The sequence below is a fragment of the Bos javanicus genome, chromosome 21 (assembly GCF_032452875.1).
Source record: "Bos javanicus breed banteng chromosome 21, ARS-OSU_banteng_1.0, whole genome shotgun sequence".
In the NCBI taxonomy this organism is placed as follows: Eukaryota; Metazoa; Chordata; class Mammalia; order Artiodactyla; family Bovidae; genus Bos; species Bos javanicus.
Window position 1 is genome coordinate 21,222,603 of NC_083888.1, and position 27,092 is coordinate 21,249,694.

General features: G+C 46.7%; 1 protein-coding gene across 2 annotated transcripts; it reads left to right on the top strand.

Moving 5' to 3' along the window:
* VPS33B (VPS33B late endosome and lysosome associated) lies at positions 1–26,601 on the top strand. 2 transcript variants are annotated; one of them, XM_061394481.1, is made up of 23 exons: positions 1–875; positions 3,200–3,280; positions 3,645–3,706; positions 5,361–5,410; positions 5,605–5,672; positions 16,292–16,337; positions 17,390–17,484; positions 17,779–17,883; positions 18,232–18,328; positions 18,555–18,632; positions 19,286–19,359; positions 19,650–19,736; positions 19,908–19,998; positions 20,414–20,488; positions 20,720–20,784; positions 20,898–20,952; positions 23,258–23,304; positions 23,903–24,035; positions 24,669–24,742; positions 25,387–25,488; positions 25,641–25,716; positions 25,832–25,948; positions 26,015–26,236. In XM_061394481.1, the coding sequence occupies exons 1-23, from the start codon at positions 780–782 to the stop codon at positions 26,125–26,127; spliced, it is 1,887 nt and encodes a 628-aa protein (XP_061250465.1). In that variant the 5' UTR covers positions 1–779; the 3' UTR covers positions 26,128–26,236. The 2 variants fall into 2 exon arrangements, with proteins under 2 accessions (XP_061250465.1, XP_061250466.1); XM_061394482.1 differs by lacking the exon at positions 26,015–26,236 and adding an exon at positions 26,243–26,601 and having other exon boundaries at positions 215–875.
* Positions 26,602–27,092: the final 491 nt, after the last annotated feature.

Sequence of the window (27,092 nt, forward strand, 5' to 3'; positions counted from 1 at the left end):
AGGTGGTGAGACTCAGCTTCCATTGGCTCCTAACGCGTTCTTCTCTCACTGCGCACCCGCCTCCATCTCGGGCATCTAGCCTCGCGCAAGTCAGAAGCGGGAGAGCTCAGAGCTCGCCGCTAACTTTGTGGAGTAGATGTGATCGACAGCCAAGATCCCCGGTGATCAGTGCCCTACGGATTCCGAGTTGGTTTCGCCCATTTCACCAAGTTCTGAAAATAGAGCAAGTGCCCAACGCTTCCTTGCGTGAGCTAGGAGAATTGGGTGTTCCCTTCAAAGTTAGTTTAAAGTAAAATCCTTTTATCACAGGAACACTCGCCTCTGGTCCGGGAAGAAACTTGAACGCTGATGCGTTGCCGCGCGTTTTCAAATGTCCCTTCCAGGACGCCGTCCTTTTCCGCGTACCCTGAGCGGTGCTCGAGAGTACGGGACTTCCGGGAGGTCTAGGAAGCCACCCCTCTCTTTGGTATCTCTGCAGGTGTAGACCCGCATCCAGCGGACGGGCGGAGTGGACCGGGAGGGGCGGGGCGGGATACAGTGGCTGCAGGCCTGAAGCAAGGTCTCTGGCTGCAGCTGTCTGGCCGAGAGGTGGCCGGCCATTCATTCCTCCAGTGTGGCTGACGAGCGAGGGCCCCTTGGGGGGCTTTTTCGGGTTCCGTGCCCTTACCTGAAGGAGAAACATCCTGCGCTTACCCGGGCCGCTGCCGGCCTCCTCGGAGCGGAGGAGGAGGCGTCCCCCTTCTTCCACCCTGCGGCTTTTCCACCCTGCGACCGCCGCCATGGCTTTTCCTCATCGACCGGACGCCCCAGAGCTGCCTGACTTCTCCATGCTCAAGAGGCTGGCCCGAGACCAGCTCATCTACCTGCTGGAGCAGGTCAGTGCCCTCCACGTCGGGGGCCTTTACTGCATCAACAGTTTAGCACTCTCTGGATGCCTAGTTCTTTCTTACTGAGTTCCCTTGATCTTGCCTTGGTCCTTGGAGCTTCTGTGGCAGGTCCAAAATGAAGCACTCAGGGAGAAAAATCAGAGAGCAGTTAAGAGCTTCTTGAGACGACCTGGCCAGAGTTATTGGAAATCCTTTTTTTTTTTTTTTTTTATAATACGGGCAAGGGAGACACCACTAATGTCAGGCATCACTGGAGATGGAAATATGGTTAAGACAAATTTGTCCTTAGGGATCTTACTTCCTGATCTATTCATAGGCATTACTGGGAGCCTATGAAGCACAAATTAGCACAAATAGGGTATTCTGGGGTAAATGAGTGACAGCTAGAGTTCATGAAACAGTCATTTCTAGCTGGAGTAATCTAGGAGTTTCGAGGACTGGAGTGTGAAGATAAGCATACTTTCCTTGGAGATGGGAGAGGGTATTACAGGCAGATGTACTGGTGGGAGCAAAGTTGAGGAACCAGGGAAGGACAAGGCATGTAATACATGGAAGAGAGGGATGAAAAATTAGTACTCTTGCCTGGAAAATCCCATGGACGGAGGGGCCTGGTGGGCTACAGTCCATGGGGTCGCTAAGAGTCGGACAGGACTGAGCGACTTCACTTTCACTTTTCACTTTCATGCATTGGAGAAGGAAATGGCAACCGACTCCAGTGTTCTTGCCTGGAGAATACCGGGGACAGAGGAGCCTGGTGGGCTGCCGTCTATGGGGTCGCACAGAGTCCGACACAACTGAAGCGACTTAGCAGCAGCAGCAGCAGCAGGCATTAGGTAGCTACTGAAGGTTTATCCCCGATTCCTGTGAATGTTTCAGCCTTGTTTCCCACCATTCCCCAACACCCAAGATTTCTCAACCTTGGTGACACTGACATTTTGGGCTGGTTAATTCTTTGTCGTGGGACTGTCCTGTGTAGTGTAGGATATTTAGCAGCATCCCTAACCTCTACCAGTAACACCAGATGTTGTTAACACACCCTGGCCCAAGATGAGACAACCTAAATGTCTCCAGACTTTGCCAGATATCCCCTGAAGGGCAAAATCAGTTCTGGTTGAGGACCACTGCCTACATGCATCTTAGCCATCAGGCGAACTGAACTGCTGTTCTGCCCTTACCATTCAGCCTTTGGCTTTCCCTGGCCTTGGCTTAATTGCCATCTCGATCTGTCACTGCCCACAGCCTACCCATTTGTCAAAATCATGTTGAGAGGAAGCTTTCAACGACTTCACCCTCTCTTCTGCTCAGTGTGACCTGTCCTTCCTCTGGACAGATGAGAGAGCAGCGTCGGGAATGGTGAAGCAGGAAGTGGGTGGGAGGGTGAGGACTGTCGTGGGTTAAGTTTTCTGCCTTGAACATTGGTTCTTTTTGTAATTAGAAGTAAAATGCCATTTGAAGAGATATTTGGCAGTTAGTTGTGGGGTTGCAGGATACACGGTGCAGTTTTGTTTTGTTTGGCTGCGTTCAGCAGATCAATTGGTTTATCAGGAGGTATGGAGGAGGAGGCAGTGGAGCAGAGGAGCAGTGATGTAGAACAGGGTCACAGGCGAGCAGGAGGGTTGTGTGACAAGGATGTGACCTTAGAAAGAAGGTGAGGGACTTCCCAGGCAGTCCAGTGGTTAAGATCCAAGCTTCAGTGCAGGGGGCATGGATTGGATCCCTGAGCAGGGAACTAGGATCCCACATGCTGCATGGCCATAAAAAAAGATGAAATATCTTTCCACTGGAACTAATAATGAATAGAAGACAAAAATAGGTGAATATGTAAAGAAATGGCAACTGTGGATATAGACAATAAATAAGATGCTGGGTTAGATGAGGTCTAGTGCCTTTCCAAGGAACTCAAGGAACTCAGAGACTTTTTTTTTTTTAGTAATTTTCTTTATTGACTTACGTCTGTGTGGGGTCTTAGTTGCTGCTCCTGGGCTTTCTCTAGTTGTGGTGAGCGGGAACTACTCCTCATTGCAGTGCATGGGCTTCTCATCGCGGTGACATATTTGTTGCAGATCATGGGCTTTAAGGCACGCAAGCTTCAGTAGTTGTGGCACACGGGCTTAGTTGTTCCATGGCATGTGGGATCTTCCTGGACCAGGGATCAAACCCATGTACCCTGTGTTGGCAGGTGGATTCCTGTCCACTGGGCCACCAGGGAAGTCCCCAGCTCAGAGACTTCTATTAAATGGATGACTGAGTGAACTCTCAACTGAGGGGCTTGTATGACCTGAGAGTGATCCAACATGCTGTGTCTCCTTCAGCTTCCCGGAAAAAAAGACTTGTTCATTGAGGCGGATCTCATGAGCCCTTTGGATCGAATCGCCAATGTCTCCATTCTAAAGGTACCTTGCCCCCATTCCCAGGTGGATCAGGCCCCTCTTTCCTCATTAAGCAGTTTTTCTTTTGATGAATGGTACAAATTACTGAGGAGTAATTACTACCCTTCTAGGGTAAATACAGGATAGCAGAATTGAGTGGACTGGGAGGGATTGATCCTCTTTGTATTGTTTTTGAATTATTTAAATGTTGATTTTTCTACTGACAGTTTGAGGAAGGTTAAGTGGAATGGTTGTTAGGGAGGCATTTTGACTCCTAGAGTTAGTGTAAGTAGGAGGAAGCCCTTTCAGAAGACCCCAGTCTTTGTACCAGGCTTCAGGTTCCCAATCACACTTAACGTCCGTTGTTTTGTTTGATTCTTGTCTGTAGCAACACGAGGTAGACAAGCTGTACAAAGTGGAGAACAAACCAGCCCTCAGCTCCAGTGAACAGTGAGTGTCCGGGAGCCTCGGTCCCTGCACATTAGCCTGTGATCAGTCCTTGGCTGAGATCTAGCCCCATGACATATGTGATATCAAAGCATTCACTTCCCTGCACTTTTACAGTTTCATCCCTAGGTTATGATTTATCCTCCTAATTGGTCTCCTCGTCTGCAGTTTCTCCCTCCCTTGTCCTCCTCTCTCTCTAACCCAATCTACCAGCTCTAACCACATTGATTGAAAGAAAGTGAAAAAGTCGCTCAGTCGTGTCTGACTCTTTGTGACCCCATGGACTATACAGTCCATGGAATTCTCCAGGCCAGAATACTGGAGTGGGTAGCCTTTCCCTTCTCCAGGGGATCTTCCCAACCCAGGAGTTGAACCAGGGTCTCCTGCATTGCAGGTGGATTCCTTACCAACTGAGCTATCAGGGAAGCACTCCCCCACCACATTGATTAATCTTTCACAAATAATTTCCTTGTGATCTCCTCCAGAACCTTCAGGCCTTCCCTTACTTACCCACTACAGTCTGCATTGCTCATCATAGATTCCAAAGCTGCCTCCCAGAAGGCCTTGCGCCCTCTTTCCAGCCTGGCCTCTTGCACATACTCTCTTACCTGGTACACTTTCATGTGTTTCCCCACTCTACACACAAACCTCCGTGCTTCTGGCCACTCCACCCATTCTGCCTGACCTTCTCTCCTCTCCTCACTGTTCTCGTGACAGACACCCAGCCTTCAGAGCCCAGCCCCACTCCTCCACGAAGCCATCCCAGGGTGGCCACCCCGGGGTGATTGTCTCCTCCCCTGGATTTGCATGGAGATCAGTTTGTCCTGTTCACCTGGCACTCAGTCACATGCTGCCTGTTGTCTGGTGTTTGTTTTTATTTTCAGTATTTCTCAACTTAAGTCATGTACACCCTCCCTTAGAGGAACAAACCCTCCTAGATACATGGAGAAGACATCCACGAACCCCAGTTTGAAAAACATGTCATATACTTCCTTGCATTATTTTTGAATACTTGATGGTTAATATACTTCATGCATACATGCATCTTATTTTGCCCAATAAACTGTAAATTATTTGAGAGCAGAAACTTCTGGGTCCACCATGAGGCCAATAAGTACCCCCAGCTCATCACAATATACCTGCTTTATGTTTTTTAATTTACTTTTAATTGAAGGATAATTGCTTTACAATGTTGTTTTGGTTTCTGCCATACAACAGTGTGAATCAGCCACAAGTATACATATGTCCCCTCCCTCTTGAACCTCCCTCCTGTCCCCCACCCCATCCCAGCCCTCTAGGTTGTCACAGATCACCGGACTGAGCTCCCTGTGTATACAGCGGCTTCCCACTAGCTATCTCTTTCACATGTGGTAGTGGATATGTGTCGATGCTCCTCTTAGTTTTTCCCACCCTCTACGTCCCCTGCTGTGGCCACAAGTCTGTTCTCCACATCTGCATCTCTATTCCTGCCCTGCAAATGGGTTCTTCTGTACCTATACCTGCTTTACTGAGGGGAGTCTTCCGTGGTGAGTCAGCCGAGAACGCTGGCGTGGCTTTGGCTGGGTGAGAACTGTAGCACATGGTGGGAGAGTTGCCATGACTATCACCAACTTCATGATTTTTCTTCACTAGGATTTCCCCCCCTTCTCTCCCATAGGCTGTGCTTCCTGGTCAGACCTCGCATCAAGAATATGCGGTACATTGCCAGTGAGTGTCACAGTGTTCACCGTCACTAAGACCTGGGGGTGGACGGGAACGTCTGAGGGCACGACCACTAGGACCCTTTCAGAAGAAAAGAATTGTTCAGGTTGGCGGTGCCCCTCATCAAGGCTCGTCGCTTTCTTGCTTCTAGTCTAACATAAGGCCCATGGCTTTCTGGGCTGCATCCCTTCTGTCTTTAGGTCTCGTCAATGCTGACAAAATGGCTGGCCGAACTCGGAAATACAAAGTGATCTTCAGTCCTCAGAAGGTGAGTTTGGACCCATGTGGGAGTGAGATAAGGTAGAAGAGCATGAGGGACTGGGACGGGGTAAAGGGCTAGCAGCTGTGTCTCCCTCTAAGCGAATTCTGTGTGACTGAACAAAATACCTGCCATTGTCTTTTTATTAATGTAGCAGAGAGTCTCCTATCAAATTACCCCAAATACAGACTGTACAGTGGTGAGAGGTGGCCTCTACATGTGAGCGTGTGTGTGCTCGGTTGTGTCTGACTCTTTTTGACCCCATGGACTGACTGTAGCCCTCCAGGCTCCTCTGACCATGGCATTCTCCAGGGAAGAATACTGGAGTGGGTTGCCATGCCTTCCTCCAGAGGATCTTCCCGACCCAGGGATCGAACTTGAATCTCCTATGTCTTTTGCATTTCAGATGGATCCTTTTACCACTGTGCCACCTAGGAAGCTATCCTGCTTAGGAATATAAGTATATGAAGTATAACATTATGACTACGGCAAGAATATTATTGAGTAAAATAACCAATCAGAATTACAAGATACTTTTTAATGTTATTTAAAGGAGCTATAGCAGTTAATTTCTAGTTTTTGTAGTCTTACAGAACCCTTTTTTTCCAGTTATACTTCCAAGGACATATTTGTTTAAAAAGGGAACAGAACAAGTTGGTAACAGTTTCAAATAATGCTTCAAGCCTCCATAACACACAGAAAAACGAAACTGAGATTTTAATGAATTTTTTTCTTTCTAACAACCTATCAAATCAAATTCTTTGACCTGATTTTCCATCACAGGACGGTCTCTGTAGTGGCTGTAGGGAAGAGGAGATCTCTCTTTCTTCCTGAGCTCCCTCTGTTAATTATGAAGATTGGCAGTTTTCCAAGTGGGCAAAGGAATCCCATTAGTTAGAATTAAAAATAGGCCTATAAGATTTCAGTTTTTATTTATTTTTTTGGCAGTAAAATAATTAGATATTTTATTTACAAAAGTAAAAATAAGATTTGAGTTTTGTGAATCAATCAGTTTGATCTTTAAAAGGAAAAATATGGGAAATAATAATAATCAGATCAGATCAGATCAGTCGCTCAGTCGTGTCCGACTCTTTGCGACCCCATAAATCACAGCACGCCAGGCCTCCCTATCCATCACCAACTCCCGGAGTTCACTCAGACTCATGTCCATCGAGTCAGTGATGCCATCCAGCCATCTCATCCTCTGTCGTCCCCTTCTCCTCCTGCCCCCAATCCCTCCCAGCATCAGAGTCTTTTCCAATGAGTCAACTCTTTGCATGAGGTGGCCAAAGTAATGGAGTTTCAGCTTTAGCATCATTCCTTACAAAGAAATCCCAGGGCTGATCTCCTTCAGAATGGACTGGTTGGGTCTCCTTGCAGTCCAAGGGACTCTCAAGAGTCTTCTCCAACACCACAGTTCAAAAGCATCAATCCTTCAGCGCTCAGCCTTCTTCACAGTCCAACTCTCACATCCATACATGAGTTACATATAAAAGATGTCAATTTACATAGCACACAAAAGTAGGCAGAATAATTTTATACAATAAACAGTCATAGGAGATGCTAACAAAGTACTGGATAATATGCCACTTAGTAAAGGAAAATAACCTACACAAAGGTTAAAAATTGACATAAACCACCAACATAAAAATTATGAAAGCTAAACCAAATTGGGAAAATATTTATAAGTATTGCTATACAGAAAACTCACATACACCCATAAGAAAACTTTGATTCTAATAAATGAATTAGCAAGAACATTATTTTAATTACAAAAGGAATGGCTTAGAAATATTTGGAAAAGTCAGCCTCATTAATAAAACAATGCTGATTAATAGATTTAACTTTTTTTTGGACCTATTAATAAAGATTTTTTTCTCTCATTTTGCCTTTTTTTTAATATGTCAATTATATACATTTTTATTTTTTAATACAAATTTGTTTATTTTAATTGGAGGCTAATTACTTTACAATATTGTATTGGTTTTGCCATACATTGACATGGATCTACCACGGGTGTGCATGTGTTCCCCATCCTGAACCCCCACTCCCACCTCCCTCCCCATGCCATCCCTCTGGGTCATCCCAGTGCACCAGCCCAGAGCATCCTGTATCATGCATCGAACTTGGACTGGCAATTCGTTTCACATATGATAATATACATGTTTCAATGCCATTCTCCCAAATCATCCCACCCTCGCCCTCTCCCGCAGAGTCCAAAAGACTTTTATACATCTGTGTCTCTTTTGCTGTCTCGTATACAGGGTTATTGTTACCATCTTTCTAAATTCCATATATATGCGTTAGTATACTGTATTGGTGTTTTTCTTTCTGGCTTACTTCACTCTGTATAATAGGCTCCAGTTTCATCCACCTCATTAGAACTGATTCAAATGTATTCTTTTTAATGGCTGAGTAATACTCCATTGTGTATATGTACCATGGCTTTCTTATCCATTCATCTGCTGATGGACATCTAGGTTGCTTCCATGTCCTGGCTATTATAAACAGTGCTGTGATGAACATTGGGGTACACGTGTCTCTTTCCCTTCTGGTTTCCTCAGTGTGTATGCCCAGCAGTGGTATTGTGGGTCGTATGGCAGTTCTGTTTCCAGTTTTTTAAGGAATCTCCACACTGTTCTCCATAGTGGCTGTACTAATTTGCATTCCCACCAACAGTGTAAGAGGGTTCCCTTTTCTCCACACCCTCTCCAGCATTTATTGCTTGTAGACTTTTGGATAGCAGCCATTTTGACTGGTGTGAAATGGTACCTCATTGTGGTTTTGATTTGCATTTCTCTGATAATGAGTGATGTTTAGCATCTTTTCCTGTGTTTGTTAGCCATCTGTATGCCTTTGGAGAAATGTCTGTTTAGTTCTTTGGCCCATTTTTTGATTGGGTCATTTATTTTTCTGGAATTGAGCTGCAGGAGTTGCTTGTATATCTTTGAGAGTAATTCTTTGTCAGTTGCTTCATTAGCTATTATTTTCTCCCATTCTGAAGGCTGTCTTTTCACCTTACTTATAGTTTCCTTTGTTGTGCAGAAGCTTTTAATTTTAATTAGGTCCCATTTGTTTATTTTTGCTTTCATTTCCAATATTCTGGGAGGTGGGTCATAGAGGATCCTGCTGTGATTTATGCTGGAGAGTGTATTGCCTGTGTTCTCCTCTTGGAGTTTTATAGTTTCTGGTCTTACATTTAGATCTTTAATCCATTTTGAGTTTATTTTTGTGTATGGTGTTAGAAAATATTCTAGTTTCATTCTTTTACAAGTGGTTGACCAGTTTTCCCAGCACCACTTGTTAAAGAGATTGTCTTTTCTCCATTGTATACTCTTGCCTCCTTTGTCAAAGATAAGGTGTCCATAGGTGCGTGGATTTATCTCTAGGCTTTCTATTTTGTTCCATTGATCTATATTTCTGTCTTTGTGCCAATACCATACTGTCTTGATGACTGTGGCTTTGTAGTAGAGCCTCAAGTCAGGCAGGTTGATTCCTCCAGTTCCATTCTTCTTTCTCAAGATTGCCTTGGCTATTTGAGGTTTTTTGTATTTCCATACAAATTGTGAAATTATTTGTTCTAGCTCTGTGAAAAATACCGTTGGTAGCTTGATAGGGATTGCATTGAATCTATAGATTGCTCTGGGTAGTATACTCATTTTCACTATATTGATTCTTCCGATCCATGAACATGGTATATTTCTCCATCTATTAGTGTCCTCTTTGATTTCTTTCACCAGTGTTTTATAGTTTTCTATATATAGGTCTTTAGTTTCTTTAGGTAGATATATTCCTAAGTATTTTATTCTTTTCATTGCAATGGTGAATGGAATTGTTTCCTTAATTTCTCTTTCTATTTTCTCATTATTAGTGTATAGGAATGCAAGGGATTTCTGTGTGTTGATTTTGTATCCTGCAACTTTACTATATTCATTGATTAGCTCTAGTAATGTTCTGGTGGAGTCTTTAGGGTTTTCTATGTAAAGGATCATGTCATCTGCAAACAGTGAGAGTTTTACTTCTTCTTTTCCAATCTGGATTCCTTTTATTTGTTTTTCTGCTCTGATTGCTGTCGCCAAAATTTCCAAAACTATGTTAAATAGTAGTAGGGAGAGTGGGCACACTTGTCTTGTTCCTGACTTTAGAGGAAATGCTTTCAATTTTTCACCATTGAGGATAATGTTTGCTGTGGGTTTGTCATATATAGCTTTTATTATGTTGAGGTATGTTCCTTCTATTCCTGCTTTCTGGAGGGTTTTTATCATAAATGGATGTTGAATTTTGTCAAAGGCTTTCTCTGCATCTATTGAGATAATCATATGGCTTTTATTTTTCAATTTGTTAATGTGGTGTATTACATTGATTGATTTGCAGATATTGAAGAATCCTTGCATCCCTGGGATAAAGCCCACCTGGTCATGATGTATGATCTTTTAAATGTATTGTTGGATTCTGTTTGCTAGAATTTTGTTAAGGATTTTTGCATCTATGTTCATCAGTGGTATTGGCCTGTAGTTTTCTTTTTTTGTGGCATCTTTGTCAGGTTTTGGTATTAGGGTGATGGTGGCCTCATAGAATGAGTTTGGAAGTTTACCTTCCTCTGCAATTTTCTGCAGGAGTTTGAGTAGGATAGGTGTTAGCTCTTCTCTAAATTTTTGGTAGAATTCAGTTGTGAAGCCGCCTGGTCCTGGGCTTTTGTTTGATGGAAGATTTCTGATTACAGTTTCAATTTCTGTGCTTGTGATGGGTCTGTTAAGATTTTCTATTTCTTCCTGGTTCAGTTTTGGAAAGTTGTACTTTTCTAAGAATTTGTCCATTTCTTCCAAGTTGTCCATTTTATTGGCATATAGTTGCTGATAGTAGTCTCTTATGATCCTTTGTATTTCTGTGTTGTCTGTTGTGATCTCTCCATTTTCATTTCTAATTTTATTGATTTGATTTTTCTCCCTTTGTTTCTTGATGAGTCTGGCTAATGGTTTGTCAATTTTATTTATCTTCTCAAAGAACCAGCTTTTGGCTTTGTTGATTTTTGCTATGGTCTCTTTTGTTTCTTTTGCATTTATTTCTGCCCTAATTTTTAAGATCTTCCCTTCTACTAACCCTGGGGTTCTTCATTTCTTCTGTTTCTAGTTGCTTTAGGTGTAGAGTTAAGTTATTTATTTGACTTTTTTCTTGTTTCTTGAGGTATGCCTGTATTCCTATGAACCTTCCCCTTAGCACTGCTTTTTACAGTGTCCCACAGGTTTTGGGTTGTTGTGTTTTCATTTTCATTCATTTCTATGCATATTTTGATTTCTTCTGTGATTTGTTGGTTATTCAGCAGTGTGTTGTTCAGCCTCCATATGTTGGCATTTTTAGTAGTGTTTCTCCTGTAATTGACAACTAATCTTACTGTATTGTGGTCAGAAAAGATGCTTGCAAGGATTTCAATTTATTTGAATTTACCAAGGCTAGATTTATGGCCCAGGATGTGATCTATCCTGGAGAAGGCTCCATGTGCACTTGAGAAAAAGGTGAAATTCATTGTTTTGGGGTGAAATGTCCTATAGATATCAATTAGGTCTAACTGGTCTATTGTATCATTTAAAGTTTGTTTCCGTGTTAATTTTCTGTTTAGTTGATCTATCCATAGGTGTGAATGGGGTATTGAAGTCTCCCACTATTATTGTGTTATTGTTAATTTCCCTTTCATACTTGTTAGCATTTGCTTTATATATTGTGGTGCTCCTATGTTGGGTGCATATTTATTTATAATTGTTATATCTTATTGGATAAATCCTTTGATTATTATGTAGTGTCCTTCTTTGTCTCTTTTCACAGCCTTTGTTTTAAAGTCTATTTTATCTGATATGAGTATTGCTACGCCTGCTTTCTTTTGGTCTCTATTTGCGTGGAATATCTTTTTCCAGCCCTTTACTTTCCATCTGTATGTGTCCCCTGTTTTGAGGTGGGTCTCTTGTAGACAGCATATATAGGGGTCTTGTTTTTGTATCCATTTAGGCAGTCTTTGTCTTTTGGTTGGGGCATTCAACCCATTTACATGTAAGGTAATTATTGATAAGTGTGATCCCATTGCCATTTACTTTATTGTTTTGGGTTCGAGTTTATACACCCTTTCTGTGTTTCCTGTGTAGAGAAGATCCTTTAGCATTTGTTGGAGAGCTGGTTTGGTGGCGCTAAATTCTCTCAGCTTTTGCTTGTCTGTAAAGCTTTTGATTTCTCCTTCATATTTGAATGAGATCCTTGCTGGGTACAGTAATCTGGGCTGTAGGTTATTTTCTTTCATCACTTTAAGTATGTCCTGCCATTCCCTCCTGGCCTGAAGAGTTTCTACTGAAAGATCAGCTGTTATCCTTATGGGAATCCCCTTGTGTGTTATTTGTTGTTTTTCCCTTGCTGCTTTTAATATTTATTCTTTGTGTTTGATCTTTGTTAATTTGATTAATATTGTCTTGGGGTGTTTTGCCTAGGGTTTATCCTGTTTGGGACTCTCTGGGTTTCTTGGACTTGGGTGATTATTTCCTCCCCCATTTTAGGGAAGTTTTCAACTGCTATCTCCTCAAGTATTTTCTCATGGTCTTTCTTTTTGTCTTCTTCTGGGACTCCTATGATTCAAATGTTGGGGCATTTAACATTGTCCCAGAGGTCTCTGAGATTGTCCTCATTTCTTTTAATTCGTTTTTCTTTTTTCCTCTCTGCTTCATTTATTTCTACCATTCTATCTTCTACCTCACTTATCCCATCTTCTGCTTCTGTTATTCTACTGTTGGTTCCCTCCAGAGTGTTTTTTATGTCATTTATTGCATTATTCATTATATATTGACGCTTTTTTATTTCTTCTAGGTCCTTGTTAAACCTTTTGCATTGATCCTTATCTCCAGGCTATTTATCTGTAACTCCATTTTGTTTCCAAGATTTTGGATCATTCTCACTATCATTATTCAGAATTCTTTATCAGGTAGATTCCCTGTCTCTTCCTCTTTTGTTTGGTTTGCTGGGCATTTATCCTGTTCCTTTACCTGCTGGGTATTTCTCTGCCTTTTCATCTTGTTTATATTGCTGTGTTTGGGGTGGCCTTTCTGTATTCTGGCAGTTTGTGGAGTTCTCTTTTCCTCTCTGTGGGTGGGGTTGGATGGGTGGCTTGTCAAGGTTTTCTGGTTAGGGAAGCTTGTGTCGGTGTTCTGGTGGGTGGAGCTGGATTTCTTCTCTCTGGAGTGCAATGAAGTGTCCAGTAATGAGTTATGAGATGTCAGTGGGTTTGGTGTGATTTTGGGCAGCCTGTATATTGAAGCTCAGGGCTATGTTCCTGTGTTGCTGGAGAATTTGCATGGTATGTCTTGCTCTGGAACTTGTTGGCCCTTGGGAGGTGCTTGGTTTCAGTGTAGGTATGGAGGCGTTTGATGAGCTCCTATTGATTAATGTTCCCTGGAGTCAGGAGTTCTCTGGTGTTCTCAGGATTTGGACTTAAGCCTTCTGCCTCTGGTTTTCAGTATTATTCTTACAGTAGCCTCAAGACTTCTCCATCTATACAACACTGATGATAAAACATCTAGGTTAAAGATGAAAAGTTTCTCCACAGTGAGGGACACCCAGAGAGGTTCACAGAGTTACATGGAGAAGAGAAGAGGGAGGAGGGAGATAGAGGTGGCCAGGAGAAGAGGGAGAATCAAAAGGGGAGAGAGCAAGCTGGCCAGTAATCACTTCCCTATGTGGTCTCCACAGTCTGGATCCTCAGAGATGTTCATGGAGTTACATATAGAAGAGAAGAGGAAGGAAGGAGACAGAGGTGGCCAGGAGGATAAAAGGGGAATTCAAAAGGAGAGAGATCCAGCCAGTAATCAGTTCCCTAAGTGTTCTCCACAGCCTGGAACACACAAAGAGATTCACAGAGTTGGGTAGAGAAGAGAAAGGGGAGGGAGGAGATGGAGGCAACCTGGTGGAGAAAAAGGAGAGTCCAAAGCAGGAGAGAGCAGTCAAGCCAGTAATCTCGCTCCCAAGTAAAAATGGGTACTGAAGGTTGGGTTCTTAAAGGTACAAAATTGATAACATATACCAAAAAGCAAACATTAAAAATCTAGATTAGAGGTTGGAGTCTCAAAAATATAATATTAAAGAAAAAAACAAAGTCAAAAATTATAAAATATATATATATATGAAGTTTGCTTTAAAAAAATAGGGTCTTTTTTTTTTTCAAAGTAATAGGTTATAAAAGTGAAAATTAAAGGAGTAATGGAGGACTTAAAAATTAAAAAAAAAATTTTTTTTTTAATTTAAAGAATGATAATAGTAAAAATATATCTAGGACTTTCTCTGGTGTTGTTGTGGACAGTGTGGGGTCAGTTCATTTTCAGATAGTTCCTTGATCTGGCTTATACTTCTCAAGGTCTATAGGCCCCTTCCTATGTAGTCAGTGCTAACTACAGGGTTTTAATCTATTGTACCTGTCACTCCCAAGGAGGGTCTCTCTGTTTTAGCTTCTTCTGTTTGCTGGTCTCTTCAGTGTCTAATTTCCGCCCTGGCACAGCGGGGCGGTGGTGGACACTTTTGTAGGCTCACTTGTTCAGTCGTGCTGTGGGGAGGGAGGGACACTGCAAACAAATAACACTGGCGCGTCTAGCAGTGTCTCGGCCACACAGGGCCTGCCCCCGCTCACGGCGTGTGTGCTTTCCCTGTCTACACCGCTTAGGCTGTAGGTTGCTCTGCCGGGAACTGTCTGAGGCCGGCCCTGGGTTTCATGCACTTCCCAGATCTAAGCCGCTGGGGTTCAGGTACTCGGGTAGTCCTCAGAGGCGCAGTCTGTTGGGACTGCGTTTTGTGCCCAGGTGCTTGGCGAGCGCGGTCGCTGCGACTTATTGCCTCCCCTGTCCCTGCTGCTCGGTTTTCTGGGTGTACCTTCCCAGGCGGATGTCCAGAATCCAGAGAAGTCTTGCTTAGCAATGAAGCGTGCTTGCAGTTTGGTAGAGGATGCCTCTCTCGGGCCGCAATTGCCCCCTTCCGGCTCTGGCTGCCCTCGCCTGCCTGTCTCCGGCGGGGGATGGCCCAGTCAACAGCCAGCTTGCTCTGCTCAGTCCTTTGTTCTATGAGCGGGCCTGCCAGGTGTCTTAGGTTAGGGCTTTTTGCAGGATAGCTGTCCCACATTCTGGTTTGCTATCTCAAGTTAGTTCCTTCAGATTGTCCTCGGGGCATTCAGGCCCCGTCCTTACTCTAAGCAATGCAGCCAGTGCCTCCCTGCCCAGCCCCTGCTTGCTAGTGGCGGATGCTGGTGTCTGCGCTGCTTCTCCACTGGGAGTTACCGTTGGGCATGTAATCTGTGGTTTTAATTATTTATTTATTTTTCCTCTCAGTTATGTTGCCTTCTGAGGTTCCAAGGCTCGCCACAGACTCGCCAGTGAGAGTGTTTTCTGGTGTTTGGAAACTTCTCTCTATTTTAAGACTCCCTTCCTGGGATGAATCTCCATCCCTACCTCTTTTGTCTCTCTTTTTATCTTTTATATTTTTTCCTACCTCCTTTCAAAGACAATGGGCTGCTTTTCCGGGTGCCTGATGTCCTCTGCCCACATTCAGAAGTTGTTTTGTGGAATTTACTCAGCATTGAAATGTTCTTTTGATGAATTTGTGGGGGAGAAAGTGGTCTCCCCATCCTATTCCTCCGCCATCTTAGGACCGCCCCCGATTTCAGTTTTTATTTATCTGGCTGGGCACGGTCTTGGTTGTGGCATGCTGCATCTGTAGTTGATGTGTGTGGGATCCAGATCCTTGACCAGGGATCGAACCTGGGCCCCCTGCATTGGGAGCCTGACACAGACATCACTGGATTTGACCACAGAGATCTAGGGCATCTAGATAAAAAGATGAAGGTGGGTGTGAGGAAGCAGAAGCAGTGGTAGCGGATAATTCTTCACAAACCCAGTGATGTCTGTGTCAGGCTCTTCTACCTAACATCTCTGGTGTTGGAGATGGCTGCCCATTCTTCCTTGAACCTCTGCCTTTAGAGGTGCTATTTAGAGGCGCTAGTTTCTCTGTTCCCGCCTCTGTGGATTCTGTCTTGGTCTTCTCTGGAAGGTCCTGGACTGTGTACTCTGAATTTTCGTGCCCTAGAGTCTTGTCCTTAGCTCTCTTCTTTGTGTTCTTTTGAACAAACTACCTAGTTTAAATGTAATGTATGTGCCATGAACCCCAAGGCTGTCTGTCCAGACCTCCCCCTGGTGTCTGCAGAGGTCCCATGGACATGTCCTAAGCAGAGCTCCTTCCTTCCCCTCTCCGCCCCACTGCTCTTTACCTCCACCTGCTCCTCCTCCTCTGTATCTATAGTACCGTCACACCCTTTTCCGAGCTCTACCTGTGGCACTCACCCTTCCGTGACAGCTGAATACTCTCTCCTTTGTAAAGCTTTTCCAGTCAGTCAAGGAGAAAAGAGCAATTGACTTAATAAATAGATAAAATGGATGGAAAGGAAACAGTGTTAGGCCGGATGATTCCAGTGGTCCTTTCTAGATCTAAAAGTCTGGGTTCTCCTGTCTTTTTCACTGGATTCAGTAACTGTGGTCCTCATCAGTGACCACAGAGGAATCCAGAGAAATGGAAAGAACAGAGAAGGGGGTTACTAATCAGCTCCCCTTGTCTTTCAGTTTTATGCGTGCGAGATGGTGCTTGAGGAAGAGGGCGTCTATGGAGGTGAGAGGAGATGGGTGTGAGTGGAAGGGGGAGGATGTGTGGGAGAAGGCCCTGAGGGTTGCCCCCTGCCGTATCTCCTCCTTTTCGCTCGCTGTCTCATTCCCATTGGCCTGGCAGGAGGAGAGTGTCCTTAGAGTGGGAAGAAGGACCCCAGCTTAGACCACGAGTGGGAGAGTATGGAAGGGATCCTGGGGGGTGTGGTTGGAAATCACCCGTGCTCTCTTCCTTCCCTCCCAAGACCCCCACAAGGACACCGTGTGCCTTCCCTCCTCTGTGTGCAACACAGACCTGGTCCCCAGTCCTTCCTGCAGGAAATCCTGCTCGGAATAAAGCCCAGCGCCCTCAGTGTGGCCTCCTGCACCTCCGTGGTCTGGCCCCTTCCTGCCCTTTAGACTCATCACGTGTGCTCCTCTCTCCTGAGTCACCGCCCTCCAGCCATGGGGACTTCACACATCTGTTCCCGTTGCCTAGAATATTCCTCACCCTACAGCTTCTTTGCTTACCTGAATCATACTTGAATTCTAAGCCTAAATGTCACTTCTTTAGGGAAGTCTTATATCCGTAGTTGGGGTTAGATCCTTGAGCTGTTTGCACTCTTAGGTTGCTGTTTCCTCTTTGGAGCCTGCAACTGGAATCCTGTTTGTCGGCTGTGCGCCCTCCCACTTGACTGTAAGCTGCAGAAGTTAGGAGCGTGTCCCCAGTGTCCCCTACCCTAGTGCCTGTACGTGCGCAGCTTTCAGTCAGTGCTGTCAGATGATGCATAGATAAATAAGTGTTTCATCGGCACTCTTGGTCGGCACTCTAATGGAAACACATCACTTATCACATTGTATTACAGGCTGTTACACACGCACATCCTTTCCTTATCAGCCTGTGAGCCCCTTCCGGGCAGAGACTGTATCTTACTCATCTCTGAGCATCCCGTGCTTAGTGCAGTACCTGAGGCAGTGGGGCAGGCCCTCGGGAAGTCTCGCATGACTGCAGTGGGCCTTCCCTCTTCATGTGGAGCCTCGTGCCTTTGGCAGGAAGGCTGATGCTCTCTGTACCCACAGATGTGAGCTGTGATGAATGGGCCTTCTCTCTCTTGCCTCTTGATGTGGATCTGTTGAGCATGGAACTACCAGAGTTTTTTAGGGACTACTTCCTGGTGAGTGCAGGGCACTCGGGTCTTGGCATCAATGAGTGGGGACAAACATGGGGTCCTGTGGGCTATGGATTCAACCTTCTTCCAGCTCATCTCATGTATCATGAGTGATACTGATTTGGAGGTGGAATGCTGCTGACTGATATTCACAAGGCTTCCTTTGGGGCCAATGAAAATGAACCTTCCGAAGCATTGCCGAGACCCTGCCCTTCTGCTCCGGGGCTTCTAGGCCTCGCCCCTTTCCAGATGAATCTGTCAGGTTGATCTATAGCTTTGTGGCCCACGTGGTCCCTGCAGGAAGGAGATCAGCGTTGGATCAACACTCTGGCGCAAGCTTTGCACCTCCTCAGCACCCTGTATGGACCCTTCCCCAACTGCTATGGAATCGGCAGGTGTGCCAAGGTGAGCAGTTCTGTTGCTCAGATGCCCATATTTCACCCATTTTCTGCCCACTAAGGATTATTCGAGGGCATCTGTGATGTGATGTATAGGCTTTTGTTGCCCCAGAAGAGGTCCCCAGAGCAGAGAACTCATGTGGCTAACAGAACAGCAGGACACCCCTGGGTAGCATTCCTAAATATTTGGGGGCAGTGAGATTCTTTCACTGCTGTGGGGAAGGATGGGGAGGGATGGGAACAGATGTTCCTTGGGGTCAAGGAGAAGGATTGCATGGAACGGGTTGGGTTCTATAAGTGTGGGGCTGCAGAAGGGACCTGGACTCAAGACTGAGGACGTGCTGGGCCCTAGCAGATGTCGTATGAACTGTGGAAGAGACTGGAAGAGGAGGAGGATGGTGAAACCAAGGGCCGAAGGCCAGAAATTGGACATATCTTTCTCCTGGACAGAGGTGAGCTGTGCTCAGCGCTCCTCTCTTCATGGACCCGAGAAGACATGGGAATATCGGAAATATAGCAGACACGGTGGCACAGTTGGAATCCTCCAGCGGTGGCTGTGAATGCCAGCATTGACCTGGGGGAGGGAGGGCGTGGGCACTTGGGCACCATGGACACTGAGCTAACTGGGTGGTAGGCTGAGTCGAGGAAGACCCTCACGGTCGGGGATCTCGATTTCAGACGTGGACTTCGTGACGGCACTTTGCTCCCAGGTGGTTTACGAGGGCCTGGTGGATGACACCTTCCGCATCAAGTGTGGTAAGTGGCATTTCGGCGAGACAGGGGTGTGCTCGACTCCTTGGGCCTCCCTTGGGGAGGACTCAGAGTGAAGTGCTGGCTTCCAGATGGTTTGTTGTGGTTTTGTTGCAAAGTCCGACTCCTTTATGACCGCGTGGACTGTAGCCCACCAGACTTCTCTGTCTATGGGATTTCCCAAGCAAGAATTCTGGAGTGGGTTGCCATTTCCTCTTCTAGGGAATCCTCCTGGATCAGGGATTGAACCCGTATCTCCTGCACCAGCAGGTGGATTCTTTACCACTGAGCCACCACTGTGTGCTCAGTCATGTCCGACTCTTTGCAACCCCATGGGCTGTAGCCTGCCAGGCTCCTCTGTCCATGCAATTTTCCAGGCAAGGATACTGGAGTGGGTAGCCATTTCCTACTCCATGGGCCACCAGGGAAGTCCCCAGATAGTTTGGGGGACCTTTAACTCATTTTTTTTTTGCCTTGCATGTGGGATCTTAGTTGCCTGACCAGAGATCGAACCCAGGCCCTGGCAGTGGACCCAACCAGAGCTCTAACCACTGGACTGCCAGGGGAAGTCCTGGGGACACCTTTCATGGCAGTTCAGGAAAGGGTGGGGAAGGAAGGCTCCTTGGAGATCCTCAGAGCTGTCCCCTCTGTTCTTAAAGGGAGTGTTGACTTTGGCCCGGAAGTCACGTCCTCTGACAAGAGCCTGAAGGTGCTGCTCAATGCCGAGGACAAGGTGAGCACGCAGATGCCCGCAGACGATTTCCCGGGCTGCTGCCACCACGAGGCTGCGGGCCCCCGTGCTGGGAGGGGAGGCCGAGTCCCTGGAGGGAGGGCCATCCCGCCAGCTGAGAGGGCACCCCAGGGCACACAGCAGGGATCTGACACATCCTCATCGAAATCGGCTCAGCTTTCTCTGCTAGAACCGCTGAGCGCGCGCCCTGTGCTGTCGCTGCGCGGAGGAGGCAGGAAGACGGGAGGTCTGAGTCTGTGCAGTCATCTGTTCCTGTCGCATTCCCCTCACAGGTGTTTAATGAGATCCGGAACGAGCACTTCTCCAATGTCTTCGGCTTCCTGAGCCAGAAGGCCCGGAACCTGCAGGCCCAGTATGATGTGAGGCTCCCACCTGGGGCCTCTGTCTGTTCCCTCGGTGGCTCCCCAGGCTGCTGCTGCTGACGCCCCTGATGCTACTATGGGGCGGGGGTTATGGGGGGACCTGCGGGTGGGCAGTGGTCACTCCTGTGTGAGGGCAGAAGGCCTGACCTCTCCGGCATGTCCCCACAGCGCCGGAGAGGCATGGACATCAAGCAGATGAAGAACTTTGTGTCCCAGGAGCTCAAGGGGCTGAAACAGGAGCACCGCCTGCTGAGCCTCCGTATGTTTCAGCTTGAGGCCAGGGTGAGGGGAGGGCTGCAGAGGAGCTCTGCCTCTGGGAGGAGATCCCATTCATGTATCAAATAGTGCTTTTTTTAAAAAAAAAAAAAATTATTTTAATAATATCAGTGTTTCTGGTTGCTTTTTTAAAAAATTATTTATTTATTTGGCTGTACTGACCTTATTGCGGCATGTGGGATCTAGTTCCCTGACCAAGGGTTGAACCTGGGCTCCCCTGTGTTGGGAGTGTTAGCCACTAGTCCACCAAGGAAGTCCCGAATAGTGCTCTTATTTGCCCCGAAATGGGAAGAAGTGCTCCTGCACTTTGCTTGAGGAAGTTTTTATTCTCCTGAACAGTAAAGAGACCTCCTTCCAGAAACAGGAATGTGTCAGCTCCCCTTTTGTCCCGTCTGCAGATATCGGGGCCTGTGAATCCATCATGAAGAAGAAAACCAAGCAGGACTTCCAGGAGCTCATCAAGACTGAGCATGGTGACTTGGCTACCTCTCCTGCTTCCGCTTCCTGGACTCCCAGCCCCAGCCCACCCTGAAAAGATGCTCTTTGGCACTGTCCAGTGCTGGCTCCTGCTAGAAGTTCTGGGGGCCCCTTAACCCACCCCAAAAAGGATGGAGAAAGAGATGGAGAGACAGATGCCCGTTAGCATAGATGGCAACAAGCTGAGCCACTCCCCCAGTAACAGGCTCTCCTCTGATTCCTTGCAGCGCTGCTGGAGGGGTTCAACATCCGGGAGAGCACCAGCTACATTGAAGAGCACATAGACCGGCAGGTGAGGCGGGGCGGCGCGGAGCGGGGAGTGGGGAGCGGTGGGGCCCAAGCAGAGGAAGAAGAGAGAACGCGTGTTACAAAACTCGAATTCCCCCTGACTTTCTTCCTGTGCAGGTGTCACCCATAGAAAGCCTCCGTCTTATGTGCCTTTTGTCCATCACGGAGAATGGTGAGTCCCAGGGACCATAGGTTGAAAAGCTGTACCTTAGGGACAGAAAAAGTCATTTTGAAAGAAAGAAATGTCCTAGCAGACAACATTCCCCTGTAATCTCATGGATTCTATCCCCTGTAATAAAGCAGGTTTTTGTTTGGGGTGAAACATCCCCAGGTCATTAAGGTGATTTATTGTTCCGGCCCTAAGGAGGTCTGCATCTCGTCCTCTTCTCTGCAATAAGGCCTGTCCCATCGTAGGACTGTCAAGGGCAGAGCTGAGCAGCATGTCTCTCATTATTCCATCTGGCCTCCTACCCTCAACACGATTTCATAATCAAGATACAGTTCAGGAAAAACCAATTTCATAAGCATTTTAGAAGCTCGGATTCTGCAGCTTTTCATGGCAAACTGTTCTGAGTTTTGAAGTCTTCCAGTTTACAAATATTTTTAAAATTTGTTTATTTTTGGCTGCACTGGGTCTTTGTTGCCGCAGGGTGCTCTTGTTGTGGCACACGGGCTTACTTGCTTCACAGCGTATGCCCCCTGCATTGGCAGGTGCGTTCCTAACCACTGGACCACCAGCAAAGTCTCAGCAAATATTCTTTAAGGTTGCTTTTACCCAAAGAAGTCATTTGCTTATTCTAAATCCCCTTTATTGTAGTTGGAAGCCCATTTCCTCTTATATCTAAGAGTTCCCTGTTGCACTTTGGGAACCCATGTGGACACTTCTCCCATTCCTCACTTGCTGTTAAGCAATTCCTGGAAGGACTGGCCCCTAGCCAGGGAAACACACACAGGAAGGCCCTTCTCCCTGTGCTTGCATTCCCCTCCCCGACCCCCATGGATGAAATTGGCATTTGTCAGTATCCCTTCTCCAGGGCTCTTTCTTGGAACCCTCAGATCCAGGCTTTATCTTTCAAAAAGCAGGCTTCAGTTGAGGAGTCAATTTAGAATTGACTACACAGGATGCAAAGTTAATATCAAGTCCAACTCCTTCCTTCTCACTCAGTTCAGTTCGGTTGTGCAGTCATGTCCGACTCTTTGTGACCCCATGAATCGCAGCACGGCAGGCCTCCCTGTCCATCACCAACTCCTGGAGTTCACCCAGACTCATGCCAATCGAGTCGGTGATGCCATCCAGCCATCTCATCCTCTGTCATCCCCTTCTCCTCCTGCCCCCAGTCCCTCCCAGTATCAGGGTCTTTTCCAGTGAGTCAGCTCTTCTCATGAGGTGGCCAAAGTATTGGAGTTTCAGCTTCAGCATCAGTCCTTCCAATGAACACCCAGGACTGATCTCCTTTAGGATGGACTGGTTGGATCTCCTTGCAGTCCAAGGGACTCTCAAGAGTCTTCTCCAACACCACAGTTCAACAGCATCAATTCTTCAGTGCTCAGCTTTCTTCACAGTCCAACTCTCACATCCATACATGACCACTGGAAAAACCATAGCCTTGACTATATGGACTTTTGTTGGCAAAGTAATGTCTCTGCTTTTGAATATGCTATCTAGGCTGGTCATAACTTTCCTTCCAAGGAGTAAGCATCTTTTAATTTCATGGATGCAATCACCACCTGCAGTGATTTTGGAGCCTAAAAAAATAAAGTCTGACACTGTTTCCACTGTTTTCCCCATCTATTTCCCATGAAGTGATGGGACCAGATGCCATGATCTTAGTTTTCTGACTGTTGAGCTTTAAGCCAACTTTTTCACTCTTCTGTTTCACTTTCATCAAGAGGCTTTTTAGTTCCTCTTCACTTTCTGCCATCAGGGTGGTGTCATCTGCATATCTGAGGTGATTAATATTTCTCCCGGCAATCTTGATTCCAGCTTGTGCTTCTTCCAGCCCAGCGTTTCTCATGATGTACTCTGCATATAAGTTAAACAAGCAGGGTGACAATATACAGCCTTGACGTACTCCTTTTCCTACTTGGAACCAGTCTGTTGTTCCATGTCCAGTTCTAACTGTTGCTTCCTGACCTGTATACAGATTTCTCAAGAGGCAGGTCAGGTGGTCTGGTATTCCCATCTCTTTCAGAATTTTCCACAGTTTATTGTGATCCACACAGTCAAAGGCTTTGGCATAGTCAATAAAGCAGAAATAGATGTTTTTCTGGAACTCTCTTGCTTTTCCCATGATCCAGAGGATGTTGGCAATTTGATCTCTGATTCCTCTGCCTTTTCTAAAACCAGCTTGAACATCCTCCTCATTAGGGTTTGTGTTTTTTTCCTGCGGGGAGGAGGGTTTGTTGATTGGTGGGTTTGGCTGTACACGTTAGGACACCTCAACTGGCTCCTGAACCTTTACCTTTCTTACCCTCAGGTTTGATCCCCAAGGATTACCGATCCCTGAAAACCCAGTACCTGCAGGTAAGGCCAGGAGAATGTGTTCTTGAGGGAATTTGGTGGACATTTTTGAAAGAGTTGAAGAAGAAATAGCCCCTTTCCAGTCCTGGTTACCCTTCTGTTCCCATGCGGCCTCCCTCCCAGCACAGACACCCTTCCCACCGCCCTCATTTCACTCTGCTCCCCGCTTTATGTGGCTAGTGCGGGAGGGAATTTGAACAGTTCAGCTGTTGGAACCAGTGGTGAGTTCTTGGCCTTGGACTCTCACTTCAGCTCCTTATGAGGCATCTATACAGCTTTCCTTCCAGGTCCTTCTGAAGTCCTGCCTCCTCTGTGAAGCCTTCCCCACCTCTTCCCATCCATAATTTTCTGTGTTCTTTAATTGTTTCGTGCTGCTTTTATTGTCTGTTTGGTATTTGGTTATTTCCGATGTGACTTCCCCAGCACAGCACTGTAAAGCAGTTATCCCCCAATTGAAAAAAAAAAAATTCTTCCCCACAAACAAGTGTGGGCTTCTCAGGACACAGAACACATAATCCTCCTCTCGCCCACCTCCGTATCACCTCACAGGGCTAGGCCCTTGGTGGATGCTTGGTAGAGAGCTGAATTGCATTTTGTTCAGAGCTATGGCCCCGAGCACCTGCTGACCTTCTTCAACCTGCGGCGAGCTGGGCTCCTAACAGAGCAGGCCCCGGGAGACACCCTCACGGCCGTGGAGAGTAAAGTGAGCAAGCTGGTGACGGACAAGGCCGCAGGTGAGCAGGGAGCACAGGTAGCCCCTTCTGCCCCCCCTGGCCCTTGGTGCCTCTTCTCTCAACAGGCGGAGCATGCTGGCCAAGGAGAGAATGAGCTGAGGGAGGAGAAGGCAATTCCTTACTGTCACTGCCCTTACCACCACTCCTTCTGCTTTCCTGTTAGAACAGCTTCCAGTTAGTAAACACTGATGTGCTAAGCCTTTTAGATACACTTTTTCATGTAATCCTCCCAAACCTTCTCCATGGTAAGTTGTATTATCTCCATTTTACACATGTGGAAACCGAGGCAGAGGGAGGTTAAGTGACTTGTTCAGGGCCCCTCAGTCAGTCAGGTTTGACTCCAAAGGCCACACCCTTAACCAGTAAACTGTAGCTCACCCTGTAGATTGCATTCAGTAGAGGGCTGGTGCCCTATAGAAGGAGGAAGACTGTGGGTGGGGAGAGAAAGGTCGTGCATGTCTTGATGGGTTTCAGGGAACTGTAGGTGATCTGCTTTGAGGAGGGTCTTCAGGTGTGATAGGTCCTGCTCTTTGAGGAGAGGCGGTCCTGTCACTTCCTGAATGGTATCACCCACGGCAGCATAAATTTAATCCATAAACCTTAGATAAAACCCAGCACAGATTTCTTTCCCAGGAAAGATTACTGATGCCTTCAGTTCCCTGGCCAAGAGAAGCAATTTCCGAGCCATCAGTAAGAAGCTGAATTTGGTATGTGGATCAGGAGTGGCTAGGGGAGGCAGTGGGTTCAGTCCTTTGTGGAGTACTTTGAGCCCACAAAACCCTTTCTGTTACTTTGTTTTTATAAAGATCCTTTTGTTTGGGAACTTCCCTGGTGGTTCAGTGGTTCAGACTCCATGCTTCTAAAGCAGAGGTGTGGGTTCAGTCCCTGGTCAGAGAGCTAAGTTCCCACATGCTACCAAAATGCAGCCAAAAACTAAAAATTAAAGGAAAAAGATTCTTTTGTTTGGTAGCATTATAGCATGAGTTTAATTTAATAATGAGACAAGACACAAAGGTTCATTCATTTAGTAAACATGTAACACATACCTATGAGTACCAGAGAATGTGCCAAGTGCCGCTTCAGTGACAGGCGTGTCCCATGTCGCTGCTGGAGGGTCACAAAGGGGCACTCTTGCCAGGGCACACGGGCCCTCATTCAGCAGAACTGGCAGGTACTGAACAGCTTCCATCTTTGATTATGGAGTCTTTCCCCGCCCCCGCAAGGCTATTGCTGCTTCTCCCTTTAGTTGAAGTAACAACTGCTCTTAGGGGTACACCACTTTTCTCTGACTCGGTAAAGGACTGGAAGGCCGAGTTGCCACTCGCCTCCTGTGTTCCCCTTTACCCTCCAGATCCCACGCATGGATGGCGAGTATGACCTGAAAGTGCCGCGTGACATGGCGTACGTGTTCAGCGGTGCATACGTGCCCCTCAGCTGCCGAATCATCGAGCAGGTGAGAATGTGGCCCCCTCTCATTCACACTTCATGCTCTCTGCTTTCTCTTCGTCCCTGGCCTGGCCCAGCTTGTAACTACCCGAGCAGCTAGCAAGAAACGTGACAGTCTGGCTGCCGCTGGACTTGAAACTAGCGCTTGTGCCTTCCCAGGTGCTGGAGCGGCGGGGCTGGCAGGGCCTGGACGAAGTGGTGCGGCTGCTCAACTGCAGTGAGCTGGCCTTCACAGGTGCATGGCCTTCCTTGCCCAGTGGGGGCGGGTGAGACAAGGGGAGGGCGCGAGGCACCACCCAGTACGAGCCTGCGTGGCCAGTGAAGAGCCGAGGCTGGTCCGGTCTTTGCAGACATGACCAAGGACGACAAGGCCTCCAGCGAGTCCCTGCGCCTCATCTTGGTGGTGTTCTTGGGTGGCTGCACGTTCTCTGAGATCTCAGCCCTCCGGTTCCTGGGCAGAGAGAAAGGTGAGAACAGGCCTCCATGGGATCTGGGGGGCCAAGGGCAGAGACCTCAGAAAGGCTTCTTTACAGGCCTCTGGGTACCACCTGCTGCCATCTTGCTGGGGGCCGAACAGCAGGGAGCCCTGTTCCACCCAGCATGGCAAGTTGCTGGGCCCGAGAGTGTGGTGCTGGTGCACCTGTGACTACAGACTGGTGCTCTGACCCAGCCCGGCTGTGGAACTGGAGGGGCCCCACATGGCTGGTGTCGGGGGCTCAAATCTGCCCTTGGTCACGTTTCATGGCGCTTTTACTCCTTAGGGTACAGGTTCATTTTTCTGACGACAGCAGTCACCAACAGTGCCCGCCTCATGGAGGCCATGAGCGAGGTGAAAGCCTGAAATTTTCCCTGCCAGTGTTGATGTCTTCCCTGGACGTGTTCCTCAGTGGGATGCAGGAGTCTGACTCGCAGCTGCTAAGAAGATGTCTACCAACCACCCTCCTAAGAGCTGGGGGGCAGGGAACTCACTTGGGATCTAGAGAACCTGAGGAGAGAGTTCACCTCCTGCCCCCAGGATGTTTTTTTTTGTTCATGAAGTACAGCCCCTGCTAATAAGATAAGGAGGATCTTTTTCTAAATCCTCTTTGAGTATCACTGTAAATAAAGCCTCTACTCTCAACGTATTATGTTTAGTTCTGGACAGGCACTTCCACAGTTTATCGGGGGGAGGTAGAGGGGGCTTTATATAGCAGCTTTGTGTGCTCCACGGCTGGGACTGGGTAGTTTCTCTGGGCCTGTTCTGTTTCTTCCTTGAAACTTGCCCTGTAATTCACTTTCCTTAATCATAAAACAGGGATTAGATGATCAGTAAGCACCCTTCCAATTCTAAAATTCTGTGACTCATTGTATTTTAGGAAAAATGAGTTTGCTGTTGTTTCAACATAAGGAGGCACTTGAATTTTAAGCCTTCGGTTTCTTATTGCAGAAGGAAAGATTGTGTCCCCCTTTAGAGCAGTTTTAGGCACTGTGCTCCTCTAAAGGCCACTAGTGCCCCTGTAAGTGCTAATTCTAAGGGCCTCTCTTTCCCTTCACCCTTTGAAAATGGTGAACTCTAACCACCATCTATTAGTGGTTGTCTTCTAACTTGATCTCACTGTTAATCCACTTTTC